We start from the raw sequence: 15,093 nt of genomic DNA, 5'->3' as shown, positions 1-15,093 counted from the left end.
GTGTCTGTGTTTCTGTTACTGTGTCTGTGTTTCTGTTACTGTGTCTGTGTTTCTGTTCCTGTGTCTGTGTTTCTGTTACTGTGTGTGTGTTTCTGTTCCTGTGTCTGTGTTTCTGTTACTGTGTGTGTGTTTCTGTTCCTGTGTCTGTGTTTCTGTTACTGTGTCTTTGTTTCTGTTACTGTGTCTGTGTTTCTGTTACTGTGTCTGTGTTTCTGTTACTGTGTCTGTGTTTCTGTTCCTGTGTCTGTGTTTCTGTTACTGTGTCTGTGTTTCTGTTACTGTGTCTGTGTTTCTGTTACTGTGTGTGTGTTTCTGTTCCTGTGTTTCTGTTCCTGTGTCTGTGTTTCTGTTACTGTGTCTGTGTTTCTGTTACTGTGTCTGTGTTTCTGTTACTGTGTGTGTGTTTCTGTTCCTGTGTCTGTGTTTCTGTTACTGTGTCTTTGTTTCTGTTACTGTGTCTGTGTTTCTGTTACTGTGTCTGTGTTTCTGTTACTGTGTCTGTGTTTCTGTTCCTGTGTCTGTGTTTCTGTTACTGTGTCTGTGTTTCTGTTACTGTGTCTGTGTTTCTGTTACTGTGTGTGTGTTTCTGTTCCTGTGTCTGTGTTTCTGTTCCTGTGTCTGTGTTTCTGTTACTGTGTCTGTGTTTCTGTTACTGTGTCTGTGTTTCTGTTACTGTGTGTGTGTTTCTGTTCCTGTGTCTGTGTTTCTGTTACTGCGTCTTTGTTTCTGTTACTGTGTCTGTGTTTCTGTGTCTGTGTTTCTGTTACTGTGTCTGTGTTTCTGTTCCTGTGTCTGTGTTTCTGTTACTGTGTGTGTGTTTCTGTTACTGTGTCTGTGTTTCTGTTCCTGTGTGTGTGTTTCTGTTCCTGTGTCTGTGTTTCTGTTACTGTGTCTGTGTTTCTGTTCCTGTGTGTGTGTTTCTGTTCCTGTGTCTGTGTTTCTGTTACTGTGTCTGTGTTTCTGTTCCTGTGTCTGTGTTTCTGTTACTGTGTTTCTGTTACTGTGTCTGTGTTTCTGTTCCTGTGTGTGTGTTTCTGTTCCTGTGTCTGTGTTTCTGTTACTGTGTTTCTGTTCGTGTGTCTGTGTTTCTGTTACTGTGTCTGTGTTTCTGTTCCTGTGTCTGTGTTTCTGTTACTGTGTCTGTGTTTCTGTTACTGTGTTTCTGTTCGTGTGTCTGTGTTTCTGTTCGTGTGTCTGTGTTTCTGTTCGTGTGTCTGTGTTTCTGTTCGTGTGTCTGTGTTTCTGTTCCTGTGTCTGTGTTTCTGTTCCTGTGTCTGTGTTTCTGTTACTGTGTCTGTGTTTCTGTTACTGTGTTTCTGTTCCTGTGTCTGTGTTTCTGTTCCTGTGTCTGTGTTTCTGTTCCTGTGTCTGTGTTTCTGTTACTGTGTCTGTGTTTCTGTTACTGTGTCTGTGTTTCTGTTCCTGTGTCTGTGTTTCTGTTCCTGTGTCTGTGTTTCTGTTACTGTGTTTCTGTTCGTGTGTCTGTGTTTCTGTTACTGTGTCTGTGTTTCTGTTCGCGTGTCTGTGTTTCTGTTACTGTGTCTGTGTTTCTGTTCCTGTGTCTGTGTTTCTGTTACTGTGTGTGTGTTTCTGTTCCTGTGTCTGTGTTTCTGTTACTGTGTCTGTGTTTCTGTTCCTGTGTGTGTGTTTCTGTTCCTGTGTCTGTGTTTCTGTTACTGTGTCTGTGTTTCTGTTCCTGTGTCTGTGTTTCTGTTACTGTGTCTGTGTTTCTGTTACTGTGTCTGTGTTTCTGTTCCTGTGTCTGTGTTTCTGTTCCTGTGTCTGTGTTTCTGTTACTGTGTTTCTGTTCGTGTGTCTGTGTTTCTGTTACTGTGTCTGTGTTTCTGTTCGCGTGTCTGTGTTTCTGTTACTGTGTCTGTGTTTCTGTTCCTGTGTCTGTGTTTCTGTTACTGTGTGTGTGTTTCTGTTCCTGTGTCTGTGTTTCTGTTACTGTGTCTGTGTTTCTGTTCCTGTGTCTGTGTTTCTGTTACTGTGTCTGTGTTTCTGTTACTGTGTCTGTGTTTCTGTTCCTGTGTCTGTGTTTCTGTTCCTGTGTCTGTGTTTCTGTTCGTGTGTCTGTGTTTCTGTTACTGTGTCTGTGTTTCTGTTCGCGTGTCTGTGTTTCTGTTACTGTGTCTGTGTTTCTGTTACTGTGTCTGTGTTTCTGTTTCTGTTACTGTGTCTGTGTTTCTGTTACTGTGTCTGTGTTTATGTTACTGTGTCTGTGTTTCTGTTCGTGTGTCTGTGTTTCTGTTTGTGAGTCTGTGTTTCTGTTACTGTGTCTGTGTTTCTGTTACTGTGTCTGTGTTTCTGTTCGTGTGTCTGTGTTTCTGTTCGTGTATCTGTGTTTCTGTTCGTGTGTCTGTGTTTCTGTTCGTGTGTCTGTGTTTCTGTTACTGTGTCTGTGTTTCTGTTACTGTGTCTGTGTTTCTGTTACTGTGTCTGTGTTTCTGTTCGTGTGTCTGTGTTTCTGTTCGTGTATCTGTGTTTCTGTTCGTGTGTCTGTGTTTCTGTTCGTGTGTCTGTGTTTCTGTTCGTGTGTCTGTGTTTCTGTTACTGTGTCTGTGTTTCTGTTACTGTGTCTGTGTTTCTGTTACTGTGTCTGTGTTTCTGTTCGTGTGTCTGTGTTTCTGTTCGTGTGTCTGTGTTTCTGTTCGTGTGTCTGTGTTTCTGTTCGTGTGTCTGTGTTTCTGTTCGTGTGTCTGTGTTTCTGTTCGTGTGTCTGTGTTTCTGTTCGTGTGTCTGTGTTTCTGTTACTGTGTCTGTGTTTCTGTTCATGTGTCTGTGTTTCTGTATTTCAGTATTTATGTTTCTGATGCCGTCTTCCGACGTTTGACCCCTTCCTCTCCGTAATCCAGGTGTGGTGACCCTCAGTCCGAGCGTGCTCAGTCGGCCCATACAGAGGAAGCTGGTGACACTCGTCAACTGTCAGCTGGTGGAGGAGGAGGGGCGGTTGCGGGCGGTGCGGGCGGGCAGGTCGCTAGGGGAACGTACCGTCACAGAGCTCATCCTGCAGCACCAGAACCCACAGCAGCTCTCTGCTAACCTGTGGGCCGCCGTCAGAGCACGGGGATGCCAGTTCCTGGGGCCTGGTGAGTGGTGATTGGATGATACACCTGTCAGTCATATGATGTACTGGACCTAGTCAGTGGTGATAGGATAATACACCTGTCAATCACATCTTCAGCATGCTTTTCTCTCTGTGTCCTATCCTCCCTCTCTACTCTGTTATATGATGCTGCAGCACTATGGTGTCTTATAATTATTACTCATAGGGCAGATCCTGAGCGAGGGGGTTCCAGTCTGAGGACACCAGTACAACACTGTATCATGTCCTACAGTGTGATAGGATTCCCTCTTGCTGTAAAAAACAAAAATATATGATGAAATGCCAGATATGTACTAATACATATTATGTAATTTATTTATTTGATCAGGTTAGCCTCATTGAGATGAACAATCTCTTCTACAAGAGAGACCTGGCTAAAATAGCAGCACACAAAGTTTCAGACACATTTACAACATAAACCACAAAGCATAACCTCCCTAAATGACTACCACCCTGTAGCACTCACGTCTGTAGCCATGAAGTGCTTTGAATGGCTCACATCAACACAATCATCCCGGAAACCCTAAATCCACTCCTATTTGCATAAACACCTCCCTCTGCAACTGGATCCTGGACTTCCTGACCAGCCACCCACAGGTGGTAAGGGTAGGCAACAACACATATACCACGCTGATTCTTAACAAGGGGGCCCCTCAGGTGTGCATGCTTGGTCCCCTTTTGTACTCCCTGTTCATTCACGACTGCGTGGCTACGCACGACTCCAACACAATCATTAAGTTTGCTGACGACACAACGGTGGTAGGCCTGAACACTGACAATGACGAGACAGCCTATACGAAGGAGGTCAGAGACCTGGCAGTGTCTTATAACGTTAGCAAGAAAAAGGAGCTGACCGTGGATTACAGGAAAAGGATGGCCGAACACACCCCCATTCACATCAACGGGGCTGTAGTGGTGCGGGTCGAGGAAAAGGAGGGCCGAACACACCCCCATTCACATCGACGGGGCTGTAGTGGTGCGGGTCGAGGAAAAGGAGGGCCGAACACACCCCCATTCACATCGACGGGGCTGTAGTGGTGCGGGTCGAGGAAAAGGAGGGCCGAACACACCCCCATTCACACCGACGGGGCTGTAGTGGTGCGGGTCGAGGAAGTGGAGGGCCGGACACACCCCCATTCACATCGACGGGGCTGTAGTGGTGCGGGTCGAGGAAAAGGAGGGCCGAACACACCCCCATTCACATCGACGGGGCTGTAGTGGTGCGGGTCGAGGAAAAGGAGGGCCGAACACACCCCCATTCACATCGACGGGGCTGTAGTGGTGCGGGTCGAGGAAAAGGAGGGCCGAACACACCCCCATTCACATCTACGGGGCTGTAGTGGTGGGGGTCGAGGAAAAGGAGGGCCGAACACACCCCCATTCACATCGACGGGGCTGTAGTGGTGCGGGTCGAGGAAAAGGAGGGCCGGACACACCCCCATTCACATCGACGGGGCTGTAGTGGTGCGGGTCGAGGAAAAGGAGGGCCGAACACACCCCCATTCACATCTACGGGGCTGTAGTGGTGGGGGTCGAGGAAAAGGAGGGCCGAACACACCCCCATTCACATCGACGGGGCTGTAGTGGTGCGGGTCGAGGAAAAGGAGGGCCGAACACACCCCCATTCACATCTACGGGGCTGTAGTGGTGGGGGTCGAGGAAAAGGAGGGCCGAACACACCCCCATTCACATCGACGGGGCTGTAGTGGTGCGGGTCGAGGAAAAGGAGGGCCGGACACACCCCCATTCACATCGACGGGGCTGTAGTGGTGCGGGTCGAGGAAAAGGAGGGCCGGACACACCCCCATTCACATCGACGGGGCTGTAGTGGTGCGGGTCGAGGAAAAGGAGGGCCGAACACACCCCCATTCACATCGACGGGGCTGTAGTGGTGCGGGTCGAGGAAAAGGAGGGCCGGACACACCCCCATTCACATCAACGGGGCTATAGTGGTGCGGGTTTAAATTTCCTTGATGTCCACATCACCAACAAACTATGATGGTGCAAATGCACCAAGACAGTTGTGAAGAGGGCACGACATCACCTTTTCCCCCTCAGGAGACTGAAAAGATTTGGCATAGGTCCTCAGATCCTCAAAATGTTCTACAGCTGCACCATCGAGAGCATCCTGACCCGTTACATCACCGCCTGGTATGGAAACTGCTAAACAAGGTGGTGTCAGAGAAAGGCCCAAAACATTGTCAGAGACGCCAGTCACACAAGTCATAGACTGTTCTCTCTGCTACCGCACGGCAAGCTGTACCTGAGCGCCAAGTCTAGGTCCAAAAGGCTCCTTAACAGCTTCTACCCTCAAACCATAAGACCATAAACCATAAGAACACTTAATCAAATGGCCATCCGGTCAATTTGCATTGCCCCCTCCCCCCCTTTGTTTTTACACTGCTGCTACTCGCTGTTTATTATCTATGCATAGTCACTTTACCCCTACCTAAATGTACAAATTACCTCAACTAACCTGTACCCAGCACATTGACTCGGTACCGGTATCCCCTCTAAACAGCCTTGTTATTGTTAATTTATTGTGTTACTATTTAGTTAATTTTTTACTTTAGTTTACTTAGTAAATATTTTCTTTACTCTAATTTCTTAGAACTGCACTGTTGGTTAAGGGCTTGTAAGTAAGCATTTCACAGTAAGGTCTACTGTTGGTTAAGGGCTTGTAAGTCAGCATTTCACAGTAAGGTCTACACCTGTTGGTTAAGGGCTTGTATTCAGCATTTCACAGTAAGGTCTACCTACACCTGTTGGTTAAGGGCTTGTATTCAGCATTTCACAGTAAGGTCTACCTACACCTGTTGGTTAAGGGCTTGTATTCAGCATTTCACAGTAAGGTCTACCTACACCTGTTGGTTAAGGGCTTGTATTCAGCATTTCACAGTAAGGTCTACCTACACCTGTTGGTTAAGGGCTTGTATTCAGCATTTCACAGTAAGGTCTACCTACACCTGTTGGTTAAGGGCTTGTAAGTCAGCATTTCACAGTAAGGTCTACACCTGTTGGTTAAGGGCTTGTAAGTCAGCATTTCACAGTACGGTCTACACCTGTTGGTTAAGGGCTTGTATTCAGCATTTCACAGTAAGGTCTACACATGTTGGTTAAGGGCTTGTATTCAGCATTTCACAGTAAGGTCTACACCTGTTGGTTAAGGGCTTGTATTCAGCATTTCACAGTAAGGTCTACACCTGTTGGTTAAGGGCTTGTAAGTCAGCATTTCACAGTAAGGTCTACCTACACCTGTTGGTTAAGGGCTTGTATTCAGCATTTCACAGTAAGGTCTACCTACACCTGTTGGTTAAGGGCTTGTATTCAGCATTTCACAGTAAGGTCTACCTACACCTGTTGGTTAAGGGCTTGTATTCAGCATTTCACAGTAAGGTCTACCTACACCTGTTGGTTAAGGGCTTGTATTCAGCATTTCACAGTAAGGTCTACACCTGTTGGTTAAGGGCTTGTATTCAGCATTTCACAGTAAGGTCTACACCTGTTGGTTAAGGGCTTGTATTCAGCATTTCACAGTACGGTCTACACCTGTTGGTTAAGGGCTTGTATTCAGCATTTCACAGTACGGTCTACACCTGTTGGTTAAGGGCTTGTAAGTCAGCATTTCACAGTACGGTCTACACCTGTTGGTTAAGGGCTTCTATTCAGCATTTCACAGTACGGTCTACACCTGTTGGTTAAGGGCTTGTATTCAGCATTTCACAGTAAGGTCTACACCTGTTGGTTAAGGGCTTGTAAGTCAGCATTTCACAGTAAGGTCTACACCTGTTGGTTAAGGGCTTGTATTCAGCATTTCACAGTAAGGTCTACACCTGTTGGTTAAGGGCTTGTAAGTCAGCATTTCACAGTAAGGTCTACACCTGTTGGTTAAGGGCTTGTATTCAGCATTTCACAGTACGGTCTACACCTGTTGGTTAAGGGCTTGTATTCAGCATTTCACAGTACGGTCTACACCTGTTGGTTAAGGGCTTGTATTCAGCATTTCACAGTAAGGTCTACACCTGTTGGTTAAGGGCTTGTATTCAGCATTTCACAGTAAGGTCTACACCTGTTGGTTAAGGGCTTGTAAGTCAGCATTTCACAGTAAGGTCTACACCTGTTGGTTAAGGGCTTGTATTCAGCATTTCACAGTAAGGTCTACCTACACCTGTTGGTTAAGGGCTTGTATTCAGCATTTCACAGTAAGGTCTACCTACACCTGTTGGTTAAGGGCTTGTATTCAGCATTTCACAGTAAGGTCTACCTACACCTGTTGGTTAAGGGCTTGTATTCAGCATTTCACAGTAAGGTCTACCTACACCTGTTGGTTAAGGGCTTGTATTCAGCATTTCACAGTAAGGTCTACACCTGTTGGTTAAGGGCTTGTATTCAGCATTTCACAGTAAGGTCTACCTACACCTGTTGGTTAAGGGCTTGTATTCAGCATTTCACAGTAAGGTCTACCTACACCTGTTGGTTAAGGGCTTGTAAGTCAGCATTTCACAGTAAGGTCTACACCTGTTGGTTAAGGGCTTGTAAGTCAGCATTTCACAGTACGGTCTACACCTGTTGGTTAAGGGCTTGTATTCAGCATTTCACAGTACGGTCTACACCTGTTGGTTAAGGGCTTGTATTCAGCATTTCACAGTACGGTCTACACCTGTTGGTTAAGGGCTTGTAAGTCAGCATTTCACAGTACGGTCTACACCTGTTGGTTAAGGGCTTCTATTCAGCATTTCACAGTACGGTCTACACCTGTTGGTTAAGGGCTTGTATTCAGCATTTCACAGTAAGGTCTACACCTGTTGGTTAAGGGCTTGTAAGTCAGCATTTCACAGTAAGGTCTACACCTGTTGGTTAAGGGCTTGTATTCAGCATTTCACAGTAAGGTCTACACCTGTTGGTTAAGGGCTTGTAAGTCAGCATTTCACAGTAAGGTCTACACCTGTTGGTTAAGGGCTTGTATTCAGCATTTCACAGTAAGGTCTACCTACACCTGTTGGTTAAGGGCTTGTATTCAGCATTTCACAGTACGGTCTACACCTGTTGGTTAAGGGCTTGTATTCAGCATTTCACAGTAAGGTCTACACCTGTTGGTTAAGGGCTTGTATTCAGCATTTCACAGTAAGGTCTACACCTGTTGGTTAAGGGCTTGTATTCAGCATTTCACAGTAAGGTCTACACCTGTTGGTTAAGGGCTTGTATTCAGCATTTCACAGTACGGTCGTATTAGGCGGATGTTTATTTGATTTGATAATAATACATAAATAAAGCATATCAATAATATCAATAATACAGCATATTAATATCAGATACTATGTACTATGTACTAGTACTTAAAACATTAGTTTCGGAACATAAGGCCACTGATATGTACTAGTAGTACTTCATAAGTACTATGCAGTATGTACTAGTACTTAAATAATTCCTTAATTAATCCTCTTCATCCCCTTTGGAACATAAGGCCACTGATATGTACTAGCAGAACTTCATATGTGCTATGCAGTATGTACTGTAGCTACATGATGACAGTTGTGTGTGTTGTCTGATACAGCCACGCAGGAGGATGCTCTGAAGCTGGTACTGTTGGCGCTAGAGGACGGCTCAGCTCTGTCCAGGAAAGTTCTTGTCCTTTTTGTGGTCCAGAAGCTGGAGGCTCGGTTCCCTCAGGCCTCCAAAACCTCCATAGGACATGTGGTTCAGCTACTCTACAGGGCCTCCTGCTTTAAGGTGAGACCTATTCTACTGTATTGGTATATTGTATTGTATATTGTACTGCATATTGTATTGTATAATGTACTGCATATTGTATTGGTATATTGTATTGTATATTGGACTGCATATTGTATTGTATGCTCCCAAATGCACTTATGATGCACGTAGGCATGCAAATACACATACATACGCACAAGTACACATGCACACGCACACACCACAAACTCATACACATCACTGGTCTCCATAACCTTGTAGCCTTCAGGCTGTCGTGGTTTAATATAATGATGATAGAAAATATGGTTTTATCAAAGTGCTAAAAAAGCATTTAAAAAGTGCCAGAGACATAACTAGGCACCATACTGTACCATACCACCAGTCATGATTACTGATGCACTCTGAAGTGGTGCCACCTTCTGCCTCTGGCACTCATCATGCCCAGGAGTGGAGAACGCTTCCTCTTGTCACTTACCATGTGTTCCGGAATCTCTCTGGGAGATTTCAAATTCACATCTCTAGTTTAGATTTATATGGCCAATTATGACACATTACTGTAGCTGTCATTGGAAACATGTTCCACATGAAACGACTCAAAATGGTCCTCTTTCTGCTCACTCCTCTGAAAACTTCCAGTGATAGAAACGGTCTGCTAGTGGGGAAGTGTGTGTGTTTGTGTGTGTGCATAAGTTCGTGTGCATGTGTGTATGCGTGTGTGCACTCGTGTGTGCAAGTGAGAGATAGCCTTGTTGTTGAGTCCTCCAGCCTGTAAGCATGGTTGGCATGGTTGGCATGGTTGGCAGGACTGCAATGCCAACCATTTACCCAGGGTGAAACACTGTTCTATATTTTCCCCAGTTGCCCAGTCGGTCACAGAGTCACAGTCACAGAGTCACAGTCACAGAGTCACAGTCACAGAGTCACAGTCACAGAGTCACAGTCACAGAGGCACAGTTACAGAGGCACAGTCACAGAGGCACAGTCACAGAGGGACAGTCACAGAGGGACTGGCCTGGTGTATTATGATAATTACTCATAGGGCCGATTCTGAGTGGGGGAACTCTGTTTCTCACACCTGATCTGAGTTTTGAGTTTCGAGTCTGAGGACACAAGGCAATAAAACACAAATATCTTCTCAGTCATATGAGAGTGATGCGATTCTGTTTACTGGTTACTATAGGTCATTGGGTTACTGCAGGTCACTGGGTTACTGTAGGTCACTGGGTTACTGTAGATGACTGGGTTATTATAGGTCACTGGGTTACTGTAGGTCACTGGGTTACTGTAGATGACTGGGTTATTATAGGTCACTGGGTTACTGTAGATCACTGGGTTACTGTTGGTCACTGGGTTACTGTAGATCACTGGGTTACTGTTGGTCACTGGGTTACTGTAGATCACTGGGTTACTGTAGGTCACTGGGTTACTGTAGGTCACTGGGTTACTGTAGATCACTGGGTTACTGTAGGTCACTGGGTAACTGTAGGTCACTGGGTTACTGCAGGTCACTGGGTTACTGCAGGTCACTGGGTTACTGTAGGTCACTGGGTTACTGTAGATCACTGGGTTACTGTTGGTCACTGGGTTACTGCAGGTCACTGGGTTACTGTAGGTCACTGGGTTACTGTAGGTCACTGGGTTACTGTAGATCACTGGGTTATTGTAGGTCACTGGGTTACTGTAGATCACTGGGTTACTGTAGATCACTGGGTTACTGTAGATCACTGGGTTACTGCAGGTCACTGGGTTACTGTAGATCACTGGGTTACTGTTGGTCACTGGGTTTCTGCAGGTCACTGGGTTACTGTAGATCACTGGGTTACTGTAGATCACTGGGTTACTGCAGGTCACTGGGTTACTGTAGATCACTGGGTTACTGTAGATCACTGGGTTACTGTAGGTCACTGGGTTACTGTAGATCACTGGGTTACTGTAGATCACTGGGTTACTGCAGGTCACTGGGTTACTGTAGATCACTGGGTTACTGTAGATCACTGGGTTACTGTAGGTCACTGGGTTACTGTAGATCACTGGGTTACTGTAGATCACTGGGTTACTGTAGATCACTGGGTTACTGTAGATCACTGGGTTACTGCAGGTCACTGGGTTACTGTAGATCACTGGGTTACTGTAGATCACTGGGTTACTGTTGGTCACTGGGTTACTGTAGATCACTGGGTTACTGTAGATCACTGGGTTACTGTAGATCACTGGGTTACTGCAGGTCACTGGGTTACTGTAGATCACTGGGTTACTGTAGATCACTGGGTTACTGTAGATCACTGGGTTACTGTAGATCACTGGGTTACTGCAGGTCACTGGGTTACTGTAGATCACTGGGTTACTGTTGGTCACTGGGTTTCTGCAGGTCACTGGGTTACTGTAGATCACTGGGTTACTGTAGATCACTGGGTTACTGCAGGTCACTGGGTTACTGTAGATCACTGGGTTACTGTAGATCACTGGGTTACTGTAGGTCACTGGGTTACTGTAGATCACTGGGTTACTGTAGATCACTGGGTTACTGTAGGTCACTGGGTTACTGTAGATCACTGGGTTACTGTAGATCACTGGGTTACTGTAGATCACTGGGTTACTGTAGATCACTGGGTTACTGTAGATCACTGGGTTACTGTAGATCACTGGGTTACTGTAGGTCACTGGGTTAGATCACTGTAGATCACTGGGTTACTGTAGATCACTGGGTTACTGTAGATCACTGGGTTACTGTAGATCACTGGGTTACTGCAGGTCACTGGGTTACTGTAGATCACTGGGTTACTGTAGATCACTGGGTTACTGTAGATCACTGGGTTACTGTAGATCACTGGGTTACTGTAGATCACTGGGTTACTGTAGATCACTGGGTTACTGTAGATCACTGGGTTACTGTAGATCACTGGGTTACTGTAGATCACTGGGTTACTGTAGATCACTGGGTTACTGTAGATCACTGGGTTACTGTAGATCACTGTAGTAGATCACTGGGTTACTGTAGATCACTGGGTTACTGTTGGTCACTGGGTTACTGTAGGTCACTGGGTTACTGTAGATCACTGGGTTACTGTAGATCACTGGGTTACTGTTAGAGGTCACTGGGTTACTGTAGGTCACTGGGTTACTGTAGATCACTGGGTTACTGTAGATCACTGGGTTACTGTAGATCACTGGGTTACTGTAGATCACTGGGTTACTGTAGATCACTGGGTTACTGTAGATCAGGGTTACTGTAGTCACTGGGTTACTGTAGATCACTGGGTTACTGTAGATCACTGGGTTTCTGCAGGTCACTGGGTTACTGTAGATCACTGGGTTACTGTAGATCACTGGGTTACTGCAGGTCACTGGGTTACTGTAGATCACTGGGTTACTGTAGATCACTGGGTTACTGTAGGTCACTGGGTTACTGTAGATCACTGGGTTACTGTAGATCACTGGGTTACTGTAGGTCACTGGGTTACTGTAGATCACTGGGTTACTGTAGATCACTGGGTTACTGTAGGTCACTGGGTTACTGTAGATCACTGGGTTACTGTAGATCACTGGGTTACTGTAGGTCACTGGGTTACTGTAGATCACTGGGTTACTGTAGATCACTGGGTTACTGTAGGTCACTGGGTTACTGTAGATCACTGGGTTACTGTAGATCACTGGGTTACTGTAGATCACTGGGTTACTGTAGATCACTGGGTTACTGTAGATCACTGGGTTACTGTAGATCACTGGGTTACTGTAGATCACTGGGTTACTGCAGGTCACTGGGTTACTGTAGATCACTGGGTTACTGTAGATCACTGGGTTACTGTAGATCACTGGGTTACTGTAGATCACTGGGTTACTGCAGGTCACTGGGTTACTGTAGATCACTGGGTTACTGTAGATCACTGGGTTACTGTAGATCACTGCGTTACTGTAGATCACTGGGTTACTGTAGATCACTGGGTTACTGTAGGTCACTGGGTTACTGCAGGTCACTGGGTTACTGTAGATCACTGGGTTACTGTAGATCACTGGGTTACTGTAGATCACTGGGTTACTGCAGGTCACTGGGTTACTGTAGATCACTGGGTTACTGTAGATCACTGGGTTACTGTAGATCACTGGGTTACTGTAGATCACTGGGTTACTGTAGATCACTGGGTTACTGTAGATCACTGGGTTACTGTAGATCACTGGGTTACTGCAGGTCACTGGGTTACTGTAGGTCACTGGGTTACTGTAGATCACTGGGTTACTGTAGATCACTGGGTTACTGTAGGTCACTGGGTTACTGTAGATCACTGGGTTACTGTAGATCACTGGGTTACTGTAGGTCACTGGGTTACTGTAGATCACTGGGTTACTGCAGGTCACTGGGTTACTGTAGATCACTGGGTTACTGTAGATCACTGGGTTACTGTAGGTCACTGGGTTACTGTAGATCACTGGGTTACTGTAGATCACTGGGTTACTGTAGATCAGATCTGCAGGTCACTGGGTTACTGTAGATCACTGTAGATCACTGGGTTACTGTAGATCACTGGGTTACTGTAGATCACTGGGTTACTGTAGGTCACTGGGTTACTGTAGATCACTGGGTTACTGTAGATCACTGGGTTACTGTAGATCACTGGGTTACTGTAGGTCACTGGGTTACTGTAGGTCACTGGGTTACTGTAGATCACTGGGTTACTGTAGATCACTGGGTTACTGTAGGTCACTGGGTTACTGTAGATCACTGGGTTACTGCAGGTCACTGGGTTACTGTAGATCACTGGGTTACTGTAGATCACTGGGTTACTGTAGATCACTGGGTTACTGTAGGTCACTGGGTTACTGTAGATCACTGGGTTACTGCAGGTCACTGGGTTACTGTAGATCACTGGGTTACTGTAGATCACTGGGTTACTGCAGGTCACTGGGTTACTGTAGGTCACTGGGTTACTGCAGGTCACTGGGTTACTGTAGATCACTGGGTTACTGTAGGTCACTGGGTTACTGTAGGTCACTGTGTTACTGTAGATCACTGGGTTACTGTAGATCACTGGGTTACTGCAGGTCACTGGGTTACTGTAGATCATGTGAATTTGTTTGGTTTATTGGGTGTAGGTTTCTAACTGTACTGTATGTCCCAACCCTCCCCCCTACATCCTCTCCCTCCCTCGCCCCCCCTACCTCCCATCCTCCACTCCTCCTCTCGCACCCCCTCACCTCCTTTCCCTCCACCCTACCTCCTATCCTCCTCCTTCCCTCCCTCCCTCCCTCCCTCCCTCCCTCCCTCCCTCCCAGGTGACCAAGCGTGACGAGGACTCGTCGTTGATGCAGCTAAAGGAGGAGTTCCGTGCGTACGAGGCGCTGCGTCGCGAGCATGATGCCCAGATCGTACACATCGCCATGGAGGCGGGGCTCCGTATCTCCCCTGAACAGTGGTCCTCTCTGCTCTATGGAGACCTCATCCACAAGTCACACATGCAGTCTATCATCGACAAGGTTTGCTGTCAAATCAAATCAAATCAAATTTTATTTGTCACATACACATGGTTAAACCAAATCAAATCAAATCAAAATCAAATCAAATCAAATTTTATTTGTCACATACACATGGTTAGCAGATGTTAATGCGAGTGTAGCGAAATGCTTGTGCTTCTAGTTCCGACAATGCAGTGATAACCAACAAGTAATCTAACTAACAATTCCAAAACTACTGTCTTATACACAGTGTAAGGGGATAAGGAACATGTACATAAGGATATATGAATGAGTGATGGTACAGAGCAGCATACAGTAGATGGTATCGAGTACAGTATATACATATGAGATGAGTGTGTAGACAAAGTAAACAAAGTGGCATAGTTAAAGTGGCTAGTGATACATGTGTTACATAAGGATGCAGTCGATGATGTAGAGTACAGTATATACATATGCATATGAGATTAATAATGTAGGGTAAGTAACATTATATAAGGTAGCATTGTTTAAAGTGGCTAGTGATATATTTACATCATTTCCCATCAATTCCCATTATTAAAATGGCTGGAGTTGGGTCAGTGTCAATGACAGTGTGTTGGCAGCAGCCACTCAGTGTTAGTGGTGGCTGTTTAACAGTCTGATGGCCTTGAGATAGAAGCTGTTTTTCAGTCTCTCGGTCCCAGCTTTGATGCACCTGTACTGACCTCGCCTTCTGGATGATAGCGGGGTGAACAGGCAGTGGTTCGGGTGGTTGATGTCCTTGATGATCTTTATGGCCTTCCTGTAACAACGGGTGGTGTAGGTGTCCTGGAGGGCAGGTAGTT

The 15,093-nt window shown here is 45.9% G+C and overlaps 1 protein-coding gene across 1 annotated transcript in view; it reads left to right on the top strand.

Moving 5' to 3' along the window:
- Positions 1-14,290, top strand: part of LOC124016941 (roquin-2-like) — a gene marked incomplete at its 3' end in the record, with an annotated part of 28,169 nt that extends 13,879 nt beyond the window's left edge. Inside the window, exons 4-6 of the mRNA XM_046332278.1 lie at positions 2,859-3,092; positions 8,664-8,839; positions 14,090-14,290. Coding sequence (XP_046188234.1) covers positions 2,859-3,092; positions 8,664-8,839; positions 14,090-14,290 — 611 coding nt within the window. The remainder of the gene's footprint in view (positions 1-2,858; positions 3,093-8,663; positions 8,840-14,089) is intronic.
- Positions 14,291-15,093: the final 803 nt, after the last annotated feature.

Source organism: Oncorhynchus gorbuscha, unplaced genomic scaffold (genome assembly GCF_021184085.1).
Source record: "Oncorhynchus gorbuscha isolate QuinsamMale2020 ecotype Even-year unplaced genomic scaffold, OgorEven_v1.0 Un_scaffold_1246, whole genome shotgun sequence".
Classification (NCBI taxonomy): Eukaryota; Metazoa; Chordata; class Actinopteri; order Salmoniformes; family Salmonidae; genus Oncorhynchus; species Oncorhynchus gorbuscha.
The sequence above is the reverse complement of the archived record's forward strand: the minus strand, read 5'-3'. Positions and strand labels throughout refer to the sequence as shown.